General features: G+C 38.0%; 1 protein-coding gene across 11 annotated transcripts in view; it reads right to left on the bottom strand.

Annotated features, from left to right (window-relative positions):
- The window catches only part of MCTP1 (multiple C2 and transmembrane domain containing 1), a 612722-nt gene that overhangs the window by 382455 nt on the left and 207269 nt on the right, over positions 1-22998 (bottom strand). Inside the window, exon 1 of one of the 11 annotated variants that reach the window (XM_033179118.1) lies at positions 8967-9455. The exons of 8 other annotated variants lie outside the window; for them this stretch is intronic. In XM_033179118.1, the coding sequence (XP_033035009.1) occupies positions 8967-9023 (57 nt within the window). In that variant the 5' untranslated portion in view covers positions 9024-9455. Of the gene's footprint in view, positions 1-8966; positions 9456-22998 lie in introns of those variants that run through there. 2 more of the 11 variants (XM_033179119.1, XM_033179120.1) reach the window with 2 other exon arrangements.

The raw sequence follows: 22998 nt of genomic DNA, 5'->3' as shown, positions 1-22998 counted from the left end.
TTGAAGCTAGATTCAACCTCAACTGTTCCAGCTCCAAATTTGGACTCTGCTTAGCAACCTTCTTTTTTTTTCTTTTTTTTTGAGATGGAGTCTCACTCTGTTGGCCAGGCTGGAGTGCAGTGGCACGATCTCGGCTCACTGCAAGCTCCGCCTCCCGGTTCATGCCATTCTCCTGCCTCAACCTCCCGATTAGCTGGGACTACAGTCACCTGCCATCATGCCCGGCTAATTTTTTGCATTTTTAGTAGAGACGGGGTTTCACCGTGTTAGCCAGGATGGTCTTGATCTCCTGACCTCGTGATCCGCCCGCCTTGGCCTTCCAAAGCGCGCTTAGCAACTATTTTCACAGGACGTATGGAGGACGTTTTTCTCAAGCCCTGTGCCACATGGTCCACTTTGCTCCTTGTTACAGCTCATCACACTAGCCCATGGTCACAACGAAGCTTGCAGGGCCTTCTTTCAGCAGCCCAGCTATCCTGTACAGCTGATTGTTCTCTTTTTTTAGGGAGTTAGTCTTAATTTTCTTTCAGTCTCGGGCATAGGTGGGACCATGTCCACAATGTGGCACTTGCCAAAGCTATTCTTTGGTTAGCAGAATCTCAGCTTCCTCACCTCATTAGACTTCTCTCATCCAGACTCAAAGTTCAACTTCTCTTTGCTGCTGAGGTTTGGCTGGAAGCCTCTGGCTTAGGACTAAGGGTACCCATTCATTGCTGCATTTTGTGACTGTTCTCCCTTCACACCGTTCCCCACCATCTCCTCAACCTTACTGAGTGTGGAGTGGGGAAGTGACTGATTGCACCCTGACTAGACTCCCAGCATAGGGTGTTCTGTGAGTTCACCTATGTCTTTCCAAGTGGTTATGCCCATACTCAAAAGGTTTCCCCAAGATATGGAAGAAGAAGACAGTGCTAGAATGTGGGAGCACACTAGATATGCTACAAAAAGGTAAAGTTGAAAGGGAATGGCAGGAATATGGAACACGCAGGAGCTCAGGTGCCTCCCTTCAGTGTTTTCTCGTTGATGCCCTGGTTGTTGGCATCATCAGACCCTCTCCTTGAAGTCTTTTCTTGTTGTCCCAGGTTTTCTTAACTTGAAGTGTGCGTTAGAATTACCTGGGCTTTTCTTAAAATTTACATTCTTGCTCACGCCTGTTATCCCAGTACTTTGGGAGGCTGAGGCGGGTGGATCACGAGGTCAGGAGTTCAAGACCAGGCTGGCCAACATAGTGAAACCCCGTCTCTACTAAAAATACAAAAAAAAAAAAAAATTAGTCGGGCATGGTGGCAGGTGCCTGAAATCCCAGCTACTGAGGAGGCTGAGGCAGGAGAATCGCTTGAACCTGGGAGGTGGAGCTTGGGGACAGAGTGAAACTCCATCTTAAAAAAGTAAAATAAAAAGAGAGAAATAAAATTACATTTTTGGGCTCTACCCATGACCTAATGATTGAGAATCTCTCAGGCGTAGGCCTGGGTACATGTAGTTTGAGCAAGATTCCCTGGTGAATCTGCTTCACCATGCAGCTGAAGAATCGCTCTCCTGTAAGGTGAAGACCAAGCCCCTTAGCACTGTCCACTTGAAGGTGTAGAGGACTGAGCACTTTGAAGTGCTGCTGCTTGGTGTGGCCACCCAACTTCTGGAGGGGCTACCGAGAGAGGGCTGGCAACTCCTAGGGCATTACTACTTTGATGACAAAGGTATAATTAATATACTGTTTAGTAATCGATTGCCATTTATTTTGCTAACTGATTTGGATAGGTGTATACATTTTTAGTAATACAATGAATTGTATTTATGAAGTTTGAACATGTGTTTGTTTTTAGGATCTGGAAAGTTGGAGCAGGTGGAGAGGTATAACCAATCTTAGATGCGCACAAGCGGTTAAATGTGGACCTATCTGTGTGATTACAGGTATATCTGCAGTGCCAAGTGAATAAAAATGAAGGCAAACTTTCAGATATGAGGAAAAGCTTCTAGGTAGAATCTGTGGTTCTACCTAGGGCATAAAATATGTCCTTCCAAAAAATAGGGCTTAAAAAAATGTTCGTGGCCAAAAGGAAATTAGGTCAAGCTTAGATCGATTTATACTGTGCACAATTAACATTTTCATAAGCAGGAAAAATGAATGCAGAATTTAAATACTAAATTTAGATAGGGATACTCATGTTGACTGATGCTCTAAAAAGATTGCAGAGGTACATGACAGCAACCCCACACCCAGTTTGGCTCTGTCAGGAGCTGGCTATATAATTTTAGACAAGTCATTTAATTTGCCTGTGGCAGAATATTTTTTATTTGCAAAATGAGAGGGCTGAGTTAGTTGATTTCTAAGGCACCTTGTACTATCAACATTTTGTAAATATGAATTATACACTATTCATATTTTATATGAGCCCATATTGATAATGACTCAACTTCTCTTTGCTGCTGGATGGATGGATGGATGGATCGATGGATAGACAGATACATGGATGGATGGATGGATGGATGCATGAATATTATTAATATTCATATGAATATTTCATATTCATACACTATTCATATTCAATTAAACATTATTCATATGAATTATACACTATTCAGGGTAAAGAAAGAGATCATAGACATTTTACAGCTGGTACAACACTTTGGACTGCTTTGACTCATTGAACTGAACTTTTAAAATCAAAGTGATGTTTGGTTTTTAGTTAACCTTCTCCTTAATTTTGGTTTGTAAAACTTCAATTAAAATTGTAAAATGTAAAAATAATCTCTCATGAAAACTTGCACAAATAATAGATACACTGAGAAAGAGGTAACAATATAATGGGAAGAATATTTTAATGTGGCAAATATAGTTTTCAGTCTTAATTTCTGAAAAAATTAATATCTGATATATAAAAAAACACCCAAATGGAGACGCTGCCCTTTGTTTTAAAGCTCCTGCCATGTGGTCTAAAACCTGCGTATATTTTTACCTTATTTAGTTAGATTTGATGAGATAATTTCATGTAAAAATTTTATCTTTGTTTCTTCCCCTTAGAAAACTTTGAACAATAACTTTCTTAACACTTTCTGTCAAAAGTGACTATTGCCATTATCAGTGGCTTCCTAGTGGTAATGTGGATACTTTTGGATTGTTGCATGACTTTCAGAAACTCTTGAATGTTCATATGCTGTGTGATTTTTCAATAATTTAAAACCAGTAATAAGGCTACAGAGACTTCTTCTGTCTGTTGTGTTAATGATTCTTTGCAGCTATTTACACATTTAAAGTACAGTGGTCCCCTTATCTTCAGGAAATATGTTAGAACACCCCCAGTGGATGCCTGAAACAGAGAATTGTACTGAATCCTATATATGCTATTTCGTTCTATACATATATACCTATGATAAAGTTTAACTTATAAATTAGGCCCAGTAAGAGATAACAGTAACAATAATAAAATAGAAAAATTATAATGTTATATTATAATAAAAGTTATATGAATATGGCCTCTGTCTCTGTCTCTCAAAATATCATACAGTACTATGGGTAACTGAAACCTTGAAAAGCAAAACTGCAGATAAAGGGGCAATGAGTACTGTACACACTTGCCATGAAACATTCATTCGTTTACGTTAAGCATAACATTTTTCAAACTCCAGACATGAGTTTAGTGAAAATTTTCCAGGTGGATTAAATTTAGAAGTAATTGTTTCAGAATTGATTTCAAGATTCACAGGAACCATTGAGTTGAAAAACGAAAAAAGAGGAAAGGAATTCCTATATTGAAATAGTTCATAGACTGTTGGGAAATATGAGAGGGGTTAGAGAATGAGTCCTTCACTGTCGAATGTTAAACCTGAGTCTCAGACTGTAGTTATGTGGAGTTAAGGTTTCCAGTGGGCCAGGGTAATGCTGTCCACTGATTGTTGACTTGGAACATGCTACTTCTAAGTGAGGGAAATCACCATCAGAAAACAGTGAGCCACAGGAATCAAATCTATTTCAAATAACACAAGGCCTCTGTATATAAAGGAATAGAACGTCCTCAAACTGTGAAAATATGCTATTTTATTTAGGAGTGGGGGAAAATCTATATGATAATTGGGTTTTTTTCTTTTTTCTTTTTGTTTTTAATGACTCCTTTGGGTCAAAGCCAAATGTATAATTTTCCCAGTAGAGTTGTTTCCATTGTCTAAAGCTTTTGACCCTATTTAGTTGTGCTTGATCAAGTATTTTTACAGGAAAATATTCTCTGTATTCCCTCCCCGCCTTGTAAACTTGAAACAATAACATCTTAATACCATCTCTGAAACTTGCAGAATTTACTAACTCAAGCCTTTAGTCACCTTCCTTATTTTGGAAATGATCACTCACAATTGACTAATTGTGCCAAATAAATTTTGATTCCCAGACTTCTTATTTGAGTTATCTGATAAAATATTGTGGGGAAAAAAGCTGCCATTCTAAAATAGAAAGAAATACTATGCACTTTTGTAAACAAGCATTGAAAAATGATCTTAAAAATACCTTTCTTTTTTGATATTTTGCCATAATTGTTTCTTCTGCATCTTGGTTATTTTCTTCATAATAAATTAATTATAAAATAGTCAAAGTTTAACAATTCTCATTAACTTAGGTGTTCAAGTTTATTTTGACCTTTTAATTTTATCGCACCTCTATTTGTCTCTCTTTTCCTCTGCATATGAATAATGTGTATAAATATATATGTATATATCTGCATACATTTAGCTTTTGAATCCATGAAGTAAATCAATTATGGTTCATTATATATAATTTTAAAAACTAATATGAAATAGAAGAAAGGCTTGTGGCAAGAAATGGCTTATAGCTATGTTCATTCCACATTGAAAACTATCAGACAACAAAATATGAGATGAACTAAGGAAAACTCTTTCATATCTCATACATCATTCCTCTGGGCCCACATTTTCTAGTCTCATCCCAATCCAGTATCAGGTACATGAGTCATGACTCAGAACAGATATGGGAACACCTTCATTTATCCCTACAATCCATCCATCCATCCATCCATCCATGCATCCATCTGTCTATCCATCTATCCATCCATGAATCTGTCCATCCATCCATCCATCCATCCATCCATCCATCCATCCATCCATGAATACATCCATCCCTCCATCTTGTTTGCAAGACCTGAGGAAACATGAAGGTTTGAAAGCCACCGAAGAATTTCAAAGATAATTTGTGGAGTCTCTAGGGAAAGCAAATCAAAATGGACCTAGTTGTATAACAGACCTAAACTTCTCCATTCTACAGTTTGTTTAGTGTGCTCCTTCCCAAATAATGACTTTCACCAGGAAATGTTTAGGGAATGAACAGAAAAAAGACAGACGTGACATTAATCTTCTATCAAAACACAAAATTCCCTAAAGCTTTCCTGGGACTGTATCAGATAACTAAATATAGACTGAAAACTGTTTCTGCCCCACCTGCACATCAAAAACAACAACAAAAAAGGGAAATCTTTTGTATCATCACAGACTATGATCACCTAGGAGAGCTCTCAGTTATGTATGCTCATTCCAGACACATTTGTGTTAATAAAAGCCCCTATCTTACGTAAATTCCAAATAACTTCAGTATATTTCTGGCTCATAAAGGCCTGGGTTTCAATAAGAATAAGAATGTTGCAGTCATTAAAATGATTAAATGTAGTAACATTAAAAAGATGTATTTTCGGCCGGGCGCGGTGGCTCAAGCCTGTAATCCCAGCACTTTGGGAGGCCGAGACGGGCGGATCACGAGGTCAGGAGATCGAGACCATCCTGGCTAACACGGTGAAACCCTGTCTCTACTAAAAAATACAAAAAACTAGCCGGGCGAGGTGGCGGGCGCCTGTAGTCCCAGCTCCTCGGGAGGCTGAGGCAGGAGAATGGCGTAAACCCGGGAGGCGGAGCTTGCAGTGAGCTGAGATCCGGCCACTGCACTCCAGCCTGGGCGATAGAGGGAGACTCCGTCTCAAAAAAAAAAAAAAAAAAGATGTATTTTCCTCTCTGTAGTACATTACAGCAGTCATTTCAAATTACTAAGAACAAGGGATTCTAACAGAAGGTGGCATAGAATGTAGTTAAGTATCTTGGCTCTGAATCCTGACTACCTAGGTTCAATTCTGGTTATTCTACTACTAATTGTGTGATGTTAGGAATAAGTCACTTAATTTCCCTGTACTTCAGTTTTTCCATCATAAAAAGGAAATAATAATAATAATAATAGAACCTATACCTCATAAAGTTGCTGTAAAACAGATACTTCATAAATAGTTATTATATAGTCTGACTTAAATGCTAGGCATTACTATTATTTTCATTTTGGAGAGAAATCCCTGTGGAGTGAGATTTGGAACTTGATTTGGTATATTTCAGTATGCTGTAAGTTGCCGTGAATAAATATTACTAATCCTATCCCACTAGTGAAATGACTCAAGCAAAGGGAGACTAAGTGACTAATTTGAGTATCTCAACTAAATTAAGATGGAATTAAAGCCCAACAAACCATATCCATATCTTTCCTACTTGGGTTTATCTCAGGGGGATATGCATTACAAATCTCAGCACTTATAACAACAGACTCTCCTGGTGAGTTCAAAATGCTTCATCTACCTTGATGTTCCCAGTATCACTAATATTTACTAAGCACATATGGGAAGTATGGGACTGTCATCTAGCATTACAGTGTTTCCTTACTCTGTAGATAGAAAAACAAAATCAAAAGAAGACAAGGGCTTCATTGTCACTTCCAAAACTAGAGGTTTTCTCTGATATTACAAAGAAGTGTTGATTCTTCCCACTGCACTCCTTATAGCCCGGGGTTTTGTCACATAGATCACATGCTCTCTCATTGCATTTATATTTAGCAAAGATTGTAAAAGATACATGCCTATTAATTCCATCTGTTTACCTTCATCTCCTAATGGTCATGTAGTAGATTTCTATAGTTCTTGGAATCAAAGCAAACATGAACTTCATTACAAAGCAGAGCTAGGATTTATTCATAACATAGCATGATGATAAATTCCACTTATCTCTTGAAACTATACATTGCAGCACAGGATATGAAGACAGCATACACTTTTCATACGAGTTATATTTTTATTAAAATAAATGGTGATCATGTTATGAATTTTTAGGCATAAAGAATAACTTTTGCTAATATTACCAACACAAGAAAACTTTCAATTGTCTTCTAAATCTTAAGAGTTAAGAGATTTTAAAGCGAGGTTTTATTTTCAAATCTATCATGTTCACTGGTATAGCAGAACATATGTCATTAACTTCTCTAATTGTGAAAAGTCATCTTTTTCTCTTCTCATAGCTCTGAAAAAGAATAGAGTTATATAAATATAAAATAGCAGTTCAATTCTAACAGAAAGGTTGGAAGTTCATTGGTTGTTTACATTTTTCTTTTCTCTTTTTCAAAGGTAAGCTTTGGAGAAATCTCTTTTTGCTAATCACTTTCAACAAATACATTGTATCAAAACAATCTACCATACCACCTCCAGTTTTGAAAGATACAAAATCTACCGCTGTCCTTTAAGCATTTGTACTTTTATGGCTCAATTCCCAGAGTAAGGATTTGGACACTTGTACTGTGGCAATAGCTAAGAAATCGCAAAAGTCAGATGTTACATTTTGATAATCATTCTACAAATCCATGCTCCATCAAACTAGACCAAACAGAGAATCCTTAGCAGGCAAAACCTGCAAAGGAAGCAGTATTCTCCAATTTGGAATACTGTATTCTCCAATTTAAAATACTGCCTTCAAATATGTTTGGAAGTTGAAATAATTTCAATTTCCACTCCAAAGAAGTGGAGAATCATGACATACCTCCCATCAGCTCATTAACCCCTTGACCTTTGCAAAAACATGAATTATTGAATACATATCTAATGAAAAGTAATTTCCATGTTTTAGTTAGAAGCTAGCAACTTTGCAGTGGTTATAATTTTGAATAGAAATGAAACAATCTCCAAGCATGATAGTAAGTCAATTAAGAAGTACCAAAGTATTCATAATGCCAGCTATTAGCAGACATATTTTTGAAAACCTCAAGTCATTAATATCTTGCTAATTCAGTTATAGCTCTCGAAACCAAATTCACCTTTTCTAGCCGAAAGGAATTTAAAGGCCTTAAATATGAGTATGCAAAGTTATGTGGATACCAAATACCACTTTAAACACTGATTTGATGTTATTTCTTCAACCAATATAAAGCCAAGACAATATTCCTGTGTCACCCCAATCTTTGAATTAGCTTTAAAAGCAAGCTTAAACAATTTGAAAAATAAACCTCTCATTCATTCTCTATCCACAGATTTCTCTAGCCACACAATTCGTATGACTGCCTCCAACAGCAATTGAGAAAGTAGGCAGTGATAAACAAGCTCATACAATTTTGAAACAAACAGAATAATCAGAAGTTTCTCAGTATGCTTGTCTTTCACTTAAATGGAAAGCCAAATGTGAAAGATCCAGAGGCTTTCACTAATTTTCCACTTTAAACTTTCTAATAATTACTAAGACCACTTTTTCTTTCAATAGAAAAATAGAATCATTGAGCTATAATTATTCAAAGATAATCATATAAATCTGATATATGTTTCACCTTTAACTGAGATCATAGGGTAGCAAAAGAAATATAAGAAAATAAGAACCTGACAACTACTGAATCCTTAAAAAAAAAAAAAAAAAACTAAACCAATATAAAGCTACTACAATGTTTCCATTTCTCAGGCACCATATTTTTCATTAAAAATGATCATAAAAGGAATATCAATGTATTATACTATGTATCTCACAAGTAGATTATACCGTAAATTAAAAATTATCTGTATTAGAATCCCAATGCAACCTTCAATACCCCGTGAGAAGGCATTTTTCTAAGGTACAATCATATACCTAAACTGCCACGTTAAGGCTGCCACAATCCAATGAGTAAACCAAAATATGTTACTTACCTTATTACAAATAAATGGCAAATTGCACGCACTTTTCAGCTTGCAGCTGTCTAGCATAGTTGATTAGAAATGAACAAAACATCTTTCACTCCAGTGAGAGAACTGCATATTTAGACTTGCCTTTCTTCACTGAATACTGGCAAAAGAGGCTGTTCACCTCCAAGTGATAGCAACAGCCCTGCACGGAGCACTTGCTGCTCTGCACAGCAGCGACTTGGAATGAAAGTAAGAAGAACCCGTGATGTTTAAATAACGTAGCTTTAGATTCACAGGATATGACTCAACTCTCAAACCAGTAGGGGAAGAGTTTCCCATTGCAAAACTGTTAGTACAGATTACATAACAAACATCATATCTGGGGTCCTAAAATACTCACATTAAATATTAAAAACTTCACCTGCTAAATCAAATGTGCAGTTTTAGTAGTCAACCTCTTCCCCATGGCAAAAGCCACAACAGGAAACGAGAATAAAAACACTGCACAAAGAAAACTATTCTGCTTGTTCTCTGCAGTGAATTAATTTAATGTTATTAAGGGTGTGAGAACTTGCCAACATCTCCCAGAAAGATATGTAAAAAAAAAAAAGGAACACTAAAGTCACTAACATTCCCATCAGTATGAAAACAATTATAGAAGAAAATTCTATTTTAACATGCAAGAAGTGGCATGCTTTACTAACACAATAGAATCTCCTTCAGTAAGTAGAGAATGGAAATAGATCTTCATGCTTTGCTGTTGCTGTTTCCCAGAGAAATCCTTTCCTATGCTGTCATTACCTTGTGCTGCTAGCTCTGCCTACCTCACCAACTCAGAGTCCCTTTTTATTTGTTTTGTGAACCCTTCTAAAGGAACATGACTAATGATACAACTCCTCTAGTAAATGTGGCAATTTTACATGCTTTCTCCAGCACATGTTATCCCTTAACCCTGAGTTGTATTAAGTTTGATCAATATTGAGTTATTATATTTGGATATCTCGGTCAATAAATATTACAGACATAGATGCTTGGAGAAAAGTCTACTACATAAATTCACTTGCCATCAGCCTCTTCAAGGAGAAAAAGCTGAAAAAGTCCATGTTAATAACAGTAAGTAGGCTGAAACTAACTAGAACATGGCTGTTAGACATATACAGTGAAGCATACATGTAATTTAAAGTATTTTAGTAGTCACATTAAAAAAGAAACATTAATTTTAATAATGGTTACCCTAGTATGTCTAAAACATCATCATGTCAACATGTAATAATTATAAAATTATTAAATGTTTTATCATTTTTGTACTAGTGTTGGAGATCCGGTGTATATTTTACACTCGTGTTACATTTCCACTGGAGGTAGCCATATGCAAGTGTTCAATAGCCACACACGGCTAGTGGCTACCATAATAGCATAGGCCTGGGGTTCAAGGTTCATTTTCAGTCTTCAGGTGGTGGTTCAAATATTCTCTTTCCAGAACATTTAGGAAGGTCTTCCCTGACTACCTTCCCTGAAGTAACCTTTTCCAATTACTTTCTATCAGATGATCTTTTTTATTTCCTTTATAGTACATCACAGTTTGAAATGTCCTTCTTTATTCATTTGTTTACCTACTTATAGTCTGTGGTCCCTAACAAGAATGTAAGAAACCTGAGGGCAGGAATTTTGTTTCAATAGGCTATTGACATAGTCATCAATACATAGCAGAATTTAATCAAAAAATTATTTAATAAATGAATAAAATATGGATTTTTTGCTATGTTTTGGCAAATAATATAAAATTAAGAAATGCGTTCCTCATATCACTGAATTTTCAGCAAATACACTGAGCAACACTTTCTTGAATTGAGAAATTGTCCCCTTTTTAGAATATTAATGATCTTCTATGTATAACATGTTTCATTATCATATGCAATGCTATGAAACAACATACTTGTTTCATTACTCTAGCAAATACTTAGAACACTTTAATCCCAATGATGTAAATCTGGACACCATTAGGATGTCTATTTATCTCCTATTTACAAAAATGTAAAATCATTGCATACTATGCACAGAGCTACAACGCAGGGGTCAAGGATGGGCATGTGACCCACGCTGGTCTAGTAAGCATGCCAACCTCTCCACTTTTGCTAACACTGAGAAAGAGATTAAGTTTGTAGAACATTAAGAGTAGAACTGTTGGTTATTGTATCTGTTACCACATTGTCTAAAAATGAGGCTGATGTAGAGAAAAACAAAGCCAAATACATGAAAGGCAGATTCCTGATAATACTACTGTAATTACCAGATATTCTTATGCATTAAGTCACATTTGCCCTTTACTGCAATGATGAATATACTGGAATGTTCACTGGAGAATTACAGTAGTCAAAACAGGAAACCATGTAAGGAGCCCTAAACAGTGGAAGAGTTAAATAAATAATGGGTTAATCATACTAAGGAATACTACATAGTTATTTTCTTTTAAAGAATCAGGTTATCTAGATGCACTGAGATGCATAGCTCCCTAAAAGATCTTAAGCAGAAATAATATATTGTAGAAAAATATATTATCCCAGTTATGAGTATATATATTTTTATATGCATATTCACAGAAAAGGGCCCAGAAAACTGCACACCAACTGTGGACACGTGGTTAGGTCTGGGAAAGAGATTTGAAGTAAGGAAGTGATGGGGGACAAAGAGAGATCCAACGTTTTGCTCAGTTTATTACCTCCTGCGTAAATCTTGTAAAATAAAAATGAATTAATGTATTCCTTAGGTAATTTGAAAAGAACATGTTACATTTTAAAAAATTTTCAATATTTTTTATTTCCATATTTTGGTACATTGTACTCACTCTAAGTGGACTACTCTCCTTTACTATTTTTTAAAACAATGTAATAGAAATGATGGTGCTCTTTTCTGTCCCACTCTCCATTCTTTACCAGCCCCAATTTATGAATACTCTAATTTTTCAGTCTGGTTAAAGTGAATGCCAAAGACAGAAAAGAGAAAAAGAAAGGGCAGAGAGAGACAGAGACAGGAAGCTGCATTAGAATCTCCAATGTACCTTCTAAAACTGGCCAAGGTCTTCGGGTGTTTTTTTTGTTTTGTTTTTTTGTTTTCTCCTGTTGGCCACCTGCAAGCAATTTTATTGGCTTTATAAAATACAGCTTGGATTTATTCAACTGCAAACATATCAACAGTCCAATGTTTATAATAATATGCTTTATATTAATTTAGTCTTGGATCAGAGTAAACAAACTTTTTTATTAACAGCTCACTGAAACATTTCAGGCTTCTGAATTGGGTATAACAGTTGCTTTCCTAATTAACTCAAAATCTAAACCTTTTGTTGTTTTTTCTGGCTTGCTCTAGTCTTAAATCTTCACATTATCTTAGGCATGCTCATCACATCTCCTGCTTTTGTATTCCCTTAGATTTCCACAGTTTCAACCCCTTTTTAAAAATGACACAGCTGAAGGTGCTTAGAGTCTGAAGCAAGAGTAAGGGCTGTTTGACTTTTAGTATGACTAATGAGGATCTGAATTTATACAGTGTTGACAAACTGATGCCTGTTTGGCTCTATTTTATTCTCTAAGCCTAGTAACTTAAACCTCCTACATGGTCTGTTGACACCCTCCTTCCATTCTCCTTGCCTCTACTTAAAATTATGCCAAATTTGCTTCCGATTTTCTGGAAGAAGTAAACCATTATACTATTAGACACATCTAAAACCTCCATGTATCTTTACCTATCTCATCCTTTCTTCTCTCTCCAAAAGTAAACGCCCTCCTGGGTTTGCTTGTATCATTACTGTATATCTTTTATAATACTTTTTATTATAATACTGTATGTCTTTTGTAATACTTTTTATTAGATATGTGTATATCCATAAACAAGATATTATTTTGCATGTTTTATTCTTTATACAAATATAATAGTGTATAGATAGTTTAAATCTTCTTTTTTTTTTTGCTTAGCATTATCTTCTTAAGATTTACATGTGGTTCTGCTTAGTTTATTCATTTTAACTGGTGTACAGCATTCCAATTTATGTATCCATTCTCCTATTAATAGACATTTAAGTTGGTTCTAATTTATTACTGTTATAAAACTATTATAACGCTTGTACATGTGCACGTATTTGTTTAAAGGTGAATATCTAGAAATGGAATTGTGGGGTCATACGATATGCACACCTTCACCTTTACTAGATATTTCCAAACTGCATCCCAACATAACTAGGCCTGTTTACAATTCAACCAACAGTGTATAAGAATTTTTGTCACACCAAACTCTTGTAAACGATCTCCATAGTACTGATGATCCAAGATGCTGAAATACCAAGGGTCTTGATATTTCTGTTTTTTGTTTTAGATTGGTATCAAGTCTCAATGTTTTAATTTGGATTTCCCCGATTACTACCAAAGTTGAGTATTTTACCTTATTATTGGCCTTTTTTTCTATTGAGTTATTTGCCTTTTCCTGACAAATATTTAGGAGGTCTTTGTAATATTTTAAATATTACAGTTCTATTCCTTTGTCAATTATATGAGTTATAGATATCACCCTTCTGTGTATTTTTTTTACCATTGCTTATAATGTCCTTTGCTGTTGTTTTTAAATTTGTGGTTTAATTAAAAATATTATTTTTTCTCAGTTATTTACCTATAATTCTTGAGTCAAAAATATAAAAATTAAATGTTCTTTGGTCATTATTCATGAAGCATTACCAACAATAATATTAGATTGCGTATCTAAAGGGGAACTGAGAAAAATTTCTATTTCTTCTGAGTAGTTCAATTAATCCTTACAGGGTACCTGCTATGTAACTCGTACAGTATTAGAGGTTTCAAACATGAAGCAGACCATAGAATCAATACATACATTTATAGACTACTTGAAGAAAAAGACTTGCAGGCAGATTGATGATGATGATGATGATGATGATAATGAAATGGAGAAGTAACCATGTGCCAGAGGTTGTGCTGATGCATTATTTAATTTTACAGTAGTGTAAATAAGATGGAGTAAATTTTAGTGTAAGAAATACAAATACACGGTGAAACCCCGTCTCTATTAAAAAATACAAAAAACTAGACGGGCGAGGCGGCAGGCACCTGTAGTCCCAGCTACTCAGGAGGCTGAGGCAGGAGAATGGCATAAACCCGGGAGGCGGAGCTTGCAGTGAGCTGAGATCTGGCCACTGCACTCCAGCCTGGGCGACAGAGTGAGACTCCGTCTCAAAAAAAAAAAAAAAAAAAATACAAATAAGATGCTGTGGATACAGAGACAAGAGAATATGTTATAACCTTGCATCCTAAAGATCATTCAAGATATAAAGTGGTCAAATTTGAGGTAGTATGAACCTGTGAGATATAGTAAGACCTTGAAATGACATTTCTATCTTCTCAAGTCAATCTATTTTCCCAAACCAATAACTCAGAGATTAACTGTCATTTATTTAGAAAATTGGTAAGAATTAAAGTGGGAACAAGTTATTCATTTGAAGAAAAAAATGCTTTCTTGAGAGACAAGTTCATTTTTTATAATCAGTAATCCAATCACATAATGAAATTTTTTCCATTTATTAGAGATGGTGAAAATTTAAAAGCCTATAGTTCTTAGGAATCCTAACAAATGGTGCATATATCTTCCTGTATCTGATTATTAATTTATAACATCAAAGTTAAAATAAACTCTTGTTCCTTAAAGAAATCCCATGGTAAGTACATTTGCAAACAATGCATCCAAATGTATCTCTTTTGTAAATAGAGATGTTCACATGATGTTTCTCTCACCGAAGTTTATATCTGTAGCTCTACAAAAAGTTCAGAAAGTGAGAGGGCTTAATATTCTTCAGCCAGGAGGAAGAAAGGGCTCTTCATCTAGAAATAGAGAAGCATGGCCAGCAATGTCACAGATTTCCTGAGGCAGATTAGGGGTATCCCACTTCCTTGAGGCTATGAAGTTTACACTTCAGGCTTCATATCACTGTAACCCTCTAGGACTTGCAAACTAAGATGTGTTCCCCTGCTTAGGGGTGACAGTAAATTTGAAAATGAGAAAATAAGACTGCCATCTAAGAATTAAACTTTGAAATAAATATATAGCAGGTCAGCACATAGATAAATAAAGGCAACTTCAGTTGTCAGAAGGATGCAAACTCAAATGCCTGAAGGCACACACATTACCAGTAGGTAATGCAGATCAATGTCTTGGACCTGGCAGAGACCACGGTGAACTGAATGAAGGCAGCACTCAAATTTCCTTTAAAGAAGACAGTCTCTGCTCAGCTCCAGATGGTTGACCAGATGTGGGAAGGGGCTAGCTCTCTGATTTTTTCAAGAAAGGCTACAGCTCTGGGTTGTTACATGAATATTCCTGATTGAGACAAACAAAAGCTTTTAAAGGCCAGATGTGTCCCATGGACAGTCCGTCTCAGACCAGCAAGTAGGCAAAAAGCAGCCTTGGAAGTAAGCATAGGCAGTCGCCACGGAAACACTGGGGTAGGGTTCCAGAGGCATGCCCCTCCCTATTGTGGCTCTGCCTCTCTCATTCCATTACACCTATGGGTCTGAGAACAGTCGCCCTTCTGATTCCATGCTCACCAAGCTGCTTTCTGATACAAATATGGGAGCCTATCTGGCATGTCTTTAGGGAGACCTTGTTTAAAACTTGAGGGAATTGAGGAGCAACTCAGCAGCTAGGTCTCTCCTTATAAATTAATAAACTGACAGCCGGGTTAGCGATTTGCTCCCCATGTGGTCTGCCTACAGGAGCAAAATGCGCTGGGTGGGAAGATGAGCCGCCCATCTTCAGCTGTTTCACTTCTCATTGTAAATGGAAACATTGGCATTCTGATTTCACACATTAGTCGTATGAGCTTCATTAATATGAGTCCAGTTTTGGAGGACAGATGGGTTCTGAAGCTGCTGACAAGTGTGGTTTCTGGGCTCGTGGGGCTTTGGACCAGACCATAGACAGTGGGAAATTCCCTAACACAACGCCACCCTACAAGGCCCGTTGGGATCTTAAGTAATTGATCTAACTTCTCACTTACTCTCATTCTAACCCCGTGGCCATTCATTTCAAAGCATCCTTATCTGAGTCTCTAGATGTCCAGAAATGAATTTGAAATGTGAAGTTAAGAATTGAAGATACGCCTTAATGAAAAGGGCAGAGAACTCACAGCAACTAAAAAATATGTGTTTGTAATCATTGGCACCATGGAGCCGGCACTCTGCTATGTGCTTGCCATAGACCATCCCACTTAATCCTCAAAGAAACTCTGTGAAGCAGGTACTACTCAGAGCAATTATTCTGTCTTACAGACTGATGCTTATGGAGGTGAAGTAATTTGACCACATGTACACAGCTAACAAGTAGCGGAGCTGGGATTAGAACCTGCATCCTCAAACACTATAACTTGTTTTCTGTACATGGTATTTTATTTCACTATTTGTACACCAAACATGCATTTTGCATTTACTATTTGCTAGATACTGTTCTAACTACTTTACCAACATTAACCCATGTATTCCTCATAATAAGCCTATGAAATAACACTAAAATTTACCCCATTCTGATAAGGAAACTGAGGCAAAGAAAGGTTAAACAACTTGCCCAGGATTATACAGCCAGGAGGGGACACAGTCAGGATTCAAACCCCATCATTTGGGCTCCAGAGTACTCATTCTCAGTCCCCGTGAAACTCCACACAATGTTCCCTAGGAAGAACTGGTAAAGATTGCAATTTAAATAATTTCAGTGCTATTGTAGGCAAAATTTTTCAGGAGGATGGATGGCAAACCAAGGAAAAGAAATCATTTATGTCATATCATTCCTCTTTATTATATACCAATTAGAAAAACTGCAATTCTTCAGAATTTAAGAACTACAGAGCAAGTAACCACCATAAAATACTATAAACCTGGATATAGTTATTCTTAGGCGATACATCTGAGGAGGGTAACAAATTTTAGGTTGCATCTTTTTTTCCCCTCACTGTTGCAGGGAAAATGAAAAGAGAATTTTTTGTTTCTGCATTTATAAATCCTAGGAGGTAAACATTGGAATACTTTTGAGAAATCTAAAGTCAAGCACATATTCCAGAGTTTAATTTGAAAGTCATTTTCTCCTAGAAAAAAAGCAAGTTTAATTTCAGAATCAAAATGCACTGAATATAAAGAAGTAGATGTGGATATCTCCTACTTTGAACCAAACTTTCAGTTAAAATGGAACTTTTGGATCCATAAATTGTCAACTTTTATTAAGAATAATACTTTGGAATTGATTGGGTAAAAATAACACCTTCTGACTCATATTTTAAATGTGGAGGAAAGCTTTCTATTTAAATAGTGAGGAAAGGCCTCAGTGGTTCCTATACCACTTAAACAATCCAGTGTAGACCCTTCCAGCCAGGGTCTAAAAAATTAACTTAAACCTGAATCCAGAAGGTCTCTCTCTTTAAGTCCTTAATCTGCTGTTTTGTTCCCATCCTGTTTAATGTAGTTCATGAACTCTTTCCAGAAACTGCCATCCTGAGAGATACAGCATGTTGCAGCTCATAAACTGTCACCATGAAAAAGAAATAATACCTATAATACTTCCCTTCTTTCAGCCTCTCTTCTCCACAAACAGTCCAATCGCTTTTGCTCAACACAATTTATATAGTCTGGTTATCAAAATGTAGCTTAGTCCTCTAGCGATGCGACTTTCCTGGTCTCATGGCTGATCGAATTCTCGACACAGCCCCACACTCAGGCCTCTCCCCAGGGCCCCATCTAGTCCCATCTTCAGGTCTCTTCTCATTCTTTCCTGCTGCTCCTTTCATTCCTCTCCACATCATGAAACAATTTTAGGGATTTTTAAGCAAATGTCTGAGGCAATATTGCATGGCAGTTAAGAGAGTATGTTTTAAAATCGGACTACCTAGGCATAAATTATGTCTCTGCCAGTTACCTACTGTGTGTGTTATTACCATCAACATTATATGTTTAATTTTGAATCACTTAACGTCGAGGTGAGAAATAGTTTTTAAAATTCGTAAATACAAATTAGTTAGCTTTCTTTTTGGCCAATATTTCAATTAAAAAAATAGGTGCTAATACAGTCAGCAAATCAATTAGCTATTATATTTTATGCACACTCTTGAATATCTGTGGGCTGTTCCTTCTCAATCTTCTTTATTTTCTTCTCCTACTCCTTAAATGCTGCTGCTCCAGAGGAATCACTCCTCGGCCCTTGGTTTTTTTGCTAGACAGCAGAGGTCCCAGACTTCACGAGGCAGACCAGGTACGCAGTGCACAGACACACACAGAGTTGTGTGGCACACAGGCAATCACATGCCCATTCGAAGGGCACTGACGTGGCTCCACTCTACTCATCGCTGCTATGTGGGATTGTAGGACCAGATTTTCTAATTTTCAAGACCATGTAAAACACAGTTTAAAAAATATTGCCATAATGCTTTGGCTGTCCAGATTCAACCTGAAAAACCCAACCTAGGATGACATCTGCTTTATATTCTCACAAAGTAATGTTATCCAGGTCCATGGCACTCATCACTATCCCTAGTCAGAGTGCTCCCACATCTCTGTCTTTAGCTCAGATCTGAGATCTCACCTGTACATATTGACAAAGTCAGGGAGGCCTCTGCACAAGGCACTGGGACACCAAAGATGACTGATATATTACGTTGGTGTAAAAGTGACAGCAAAAACCGCAATTATTTTTGCACCAACCTAATACAAATGCAGCCCCTGCCCACAAGGGGTTTACAGTCTATCAATCAAATTACTTCCTAGACACCTCCACCGGAGATGCTCCTGGCACCTCAAACTAACACTGCCATCCCACTCCACACCTTTCCCCCAACCCCAAACCTACTCACCCTGGTGTCCCCTTCCTTATTTCTATGGAAGGCTGTTGCCCAAACCAGAGACAGGAAATTCATCCAGAATCCCTCTCTTACTGCTAAGAGCTAATTGCTCCCCGAGGCCTTCCCCTTCAATGCCCTGTCCACCTCTCATTCCCAGGCATGACTTTCCATCCTTCATAACACTTCTCTACTCATAATTCCTTGTAGGAACTACTGCAATTACCTTTTGTGGCAATTTTTGAAACATATTTGAAATTTTTATGACATTCCTTTCCTCAAGAGGAGGGGTCTATGTCTTCTCTCCCCTTGAAACTCACATGGCTTTTGTGATTGTTTTGACCAAAAAAGTATGACAGAGGTGATGCCATGTGACTTCTGAGGCTAGAACATAAAAGGTTGTACAGTTACCCCCTTGCTCAGTGGAAGAGTCTCTCTTGAAGCCTTTAGATGCCCTATCTGGAGGCTGCCTTACTGTGAGGAAGCCCAACTAGCCCTGACACCACAAGAAGAGAGGGAGGAGTCTAGACAGTCCTGAGCTTTCACAGTTTGTCCCACAACTGTTTCAACTCTAGCATCTATCTCACTGCAACAACATGAAGGACATTGACTAGAATCTTCCAGGCAAATCTTTCACACATTCCTGACTCAAGATTTTGAATAAAATAAAATGATAGTTTTAAGCTGCTAGGTTTTAGCTAATTTGTTACAAAACAATAGTAGCCAATACAGAAATGGGGTTTACCATAACACAAATCTAAAATGTGTGTCATTGTGTCCAGAATTGGTGGGTTCTTGGTCTCACTGACTTTAAGAATGAAGCCGTGGACCCTTGCAGTGAGTGTTACAGTTCTTAAAGATGATGTGTCTGGAGTTTGTTCCTTCAGACGTTCAGATGTGTCTGGAGCTTCTTCCTTCTGGTGGGTTCATGGTCTGGCTGTCAGAAGTGAAGCTTCAGACCCTCCTGGTGAGTGTTACAGCTCTTAAAGGCAGAGCATCTGGAGTTGTTTGTTGGGGGGGGGAGCGGGGGGCGTTCGTGGTCTCGCTGGCTTCAGGAGTGAAGCTGCAGACTTTCCCCGTGAGTGTTAGAGCTCATAATGCATGGACCCAAAGAGCCGGCAGCAGCAAGACTTATTGCAAAGAACAAAAGAACAAAGCTTCCACACTTCGGAAGGGGACCCCAGCAGGTTGCCACTGGCTGGTTGGAGCAGCCTGCTTTCATTCCCTTATCTGGCTCCACCCACATCCTGCTGATTGGTCCATTTTACAGAGAGCTGATTGGTCCATTTTACAGAGAGCTGATTGGTCCTTGTTGACAGAGTGCTGATTGGTGGGTTTACAATCCTTGAGCTAGACACAGAGTCACAGAGTGCTAGTTAGCTAGATACAAAGTTAGCTAGATACAGAGTACCAATTGGTGTATTTACAAACCTTGAGCTAGACAAAGAGTACTGTTTGGTGTATTTACAAACCCTGAGCTAGACCACAGAGTGCTGATTGGTGCTTTTACAATCCTTGAGCTAGACACAGAGAGCTAGAGGGAAAAGTTCTCCAAGTCCCCACTAGGTTAGCTAGATACAGAGGGCTGATTGGTGCACATAGGATCCTCCAGCTAGATATAAAAGTTCTCCAAGTCCCCATCCAGTTCAGGAGCCCAGCTGGCTTCACCCAGTGGATCCTGCACCAGGGCTACAGGTGGAGCTGCCTGCCAGTCCCAAGCCTTGCCTGCACTCCTCAGCCCTTGGGCTGCCAAGGGGACCAGGCGCCACGGAGCAGGGGGTGGCACCCATGGGGGAGCCTCATGCCGTGCAGGAGCCCACCACAGGGGGAGGAGCTCAGACATGGCGGGCTGCAGGTCCCGAGCCCTGCTCCGCAGGGACGCAGCTAAGGCCCCGCGAGAATTTGAGTGCACCTGCGGGCTGGCACTGCTGGGGGACCCAGCGCAACCTCAGCAGCTGCTGCCCTGGGTGCTAAGCCCCTCACTGCCCTGGGCCGCACCGCCTGCCACTCCGTGTGCGGGCCTGCCAAGACAGCTCCCGAGCCCGCCAGAACTCACACTGGCCTGCCAAGGCAGCCCCCATTCCCACGCGCGCCTCTCCCTCCACACCTCCCCGCAAGCAGAGGGAGGCAGCTCCAGCCTCAGCCAGCCCAGAGAGGGGCTCCCATGGTGCCTGGTGGGCTGAAGGACTCCTCAAGTGCCCCACGCTGGGCTCCCAGGCTGAGCAGGCACTGAGAGTGAGGGCTGCTAGCACATTGTCACCTCTCCTCATTAAGACTGAGACAGGCAGTAAGTGGAGGTTGAAAGGCCCACAAGGAAAGTCTTATGAGGAAGTTGGTAGAAGTTAGTTAAAGGCTTCCAGGAAGCTGTCAGCAAAGGCTCAAAGGGAAGTGAGAAAAATGTGCTGGAAGTTAAAAGAAAGGGGTCTCTTATTATGTAGAAGACGAACATTTTGCAAAACTATCATTTGGGATAAAGTGGAAATTAGAAATATACCTAATGAATTTGATGATCTAGCTAAAGAGATACGTGGTTTTGTGTTTTTTTGTTGTTGTTTTAGTTTTGTTTTGTTTAGTTGCCTATAATAAAATGCAAGAGGAAAGAGATGAGCTAAAGAAAAAAACTGTTAAATATAAATAAGTTAGAACTTGCTGCGTTAAAAAACAACTACTAAAAGAAACTGTTTCTTATTCTCAGCCTCTCTGAACAGCAAGTAATTCTCAACTTAAGAAAACACTCTGGGATATAGCCAGAGGCTGGTTAACGGATACCAAAGTCCAGCTAGATAGGAGGAATAAGTTCTAGTATTCTGTAGTACTATAGGGTGACTAAAATTAGCAACAATTTATTGTATATTTTCAAATAGCAAGAAGCATGGATTTTGAATGCTCCCGACACAAAGAAATGATTAATGTTTGAGGTGATGTATATGTTAATTGCCCTGATTTGATCAATACACATTGTATAGATGTATCAAAATCTCACACTGTACCCCAAAAATATATACAATCATTATGAGTCAATTAAAATTAATAATGAAAGCAAAAAGAAAAAAGAAAAAGAAAAGGTGAAAGAAAGAACACTGTGAATATACCATTTTCAAAGATAATAAATAAAAAGAAAGGCTTTAGGCCAAAGAACAATCCAGGTTGAGTAATATCCTTTATTAAAGTTTCAGAAAGATCTAAGGCAGTGGCTCCTCAAACTTTTTGAGGTAGACAATGGCCCAAGAATCTTAGGAGTATGCTTCACAAATTCTCTCCATTACCTGGAAGACAATTGGTCTTCCAGGTATCTTAAGGATGTTATTTATTTATTTATTTATTTAATTTATTTTTATACTTTAAGTTCTAGGGTACATGTGCACAATGTGCAGGTTTGTTACATATATATACATGTGCCATGTTGGTGTGCTGCACCCATTAACTCATCATTTACATTAGGTATAATTCCTAATGCTATCCCTCCCCACAATAGGACCTGGTGTGTGATGCCCCCCTTCCTGTGTCCAAGTGATCTCATTGTTCAATTCCCACCTATGAGTGAGAACATGTGGTGTTTGGTTTTCTGTTCTTGTGATAGTTTGCTGAGAATGATGGTTTCTAGCTGCATCCATGTCCCTACAAAGGACATGAACTCATCCTTTTTTATGGCTGCATAATATTCCATGGTGTATATGTGCCACATTTTCTTAATCCAGTCTGTCACTGATGGACATCTGGGTTGATTCCAAGTCTTTGCTATTGTGAATAGTGTCGCAATAAACATACGTGTGCATGTGTCTTTATAGCAGCATCACTTATAATCCTTTGGGTATATCCCCAGTAATGGGATGGCTGGGTCAAATGGTATTTCTAGTTCTAGATGCTTGAGGAATTGCCACACTGTTTTGCACAATGGTTGAACTAGTTTACAGTCCCACCAACAGTGTAAAAGTGTTCCTATTTCTCCACATCCTCTCCAGCACCTGTTGTTTCTTGACTTTTTAATAATTGCCATTCTAACTGGTGTGAGATGGTATCACATTGTGGTTTTGATTTGCATTTCTCTGATGGTGAGTGATGATGAGCATTTTTTCATGTGTCTGTTGGCTGTATGAATGTCTTCTTTTGATAAGTGTCTATTCATATCCTTTGCTCACTTTTTTATGGGGTTTTTTTTTCTTGTAAATTTGATTGAGATCTTTA

The sequence above is a fragment of the Trachypithecus francoisi genome, unplaced genomic scaffold (assembly GCF_009764315.1).
Source record: "Trachypithecus francoisi isolate TF-2019V2 unplaced genomic scaffold, Tfra_2.0 Lachesis_group2, whole genome shotgun sequence".
In the NCBI taxonomy this organism is placed as follows: domain Eukaryota; kingdom Metazoa; phylum Chordata; class Mammalia; order Primates; family Cercopithecidae; genus Trachypithecus; species Trachypithecus francoisi.
The sequence above is the reverse complement of the archived record's forward strand: the minus strand, read 5'-3'. Positions and strand labels throughout refer to the sequence as shown.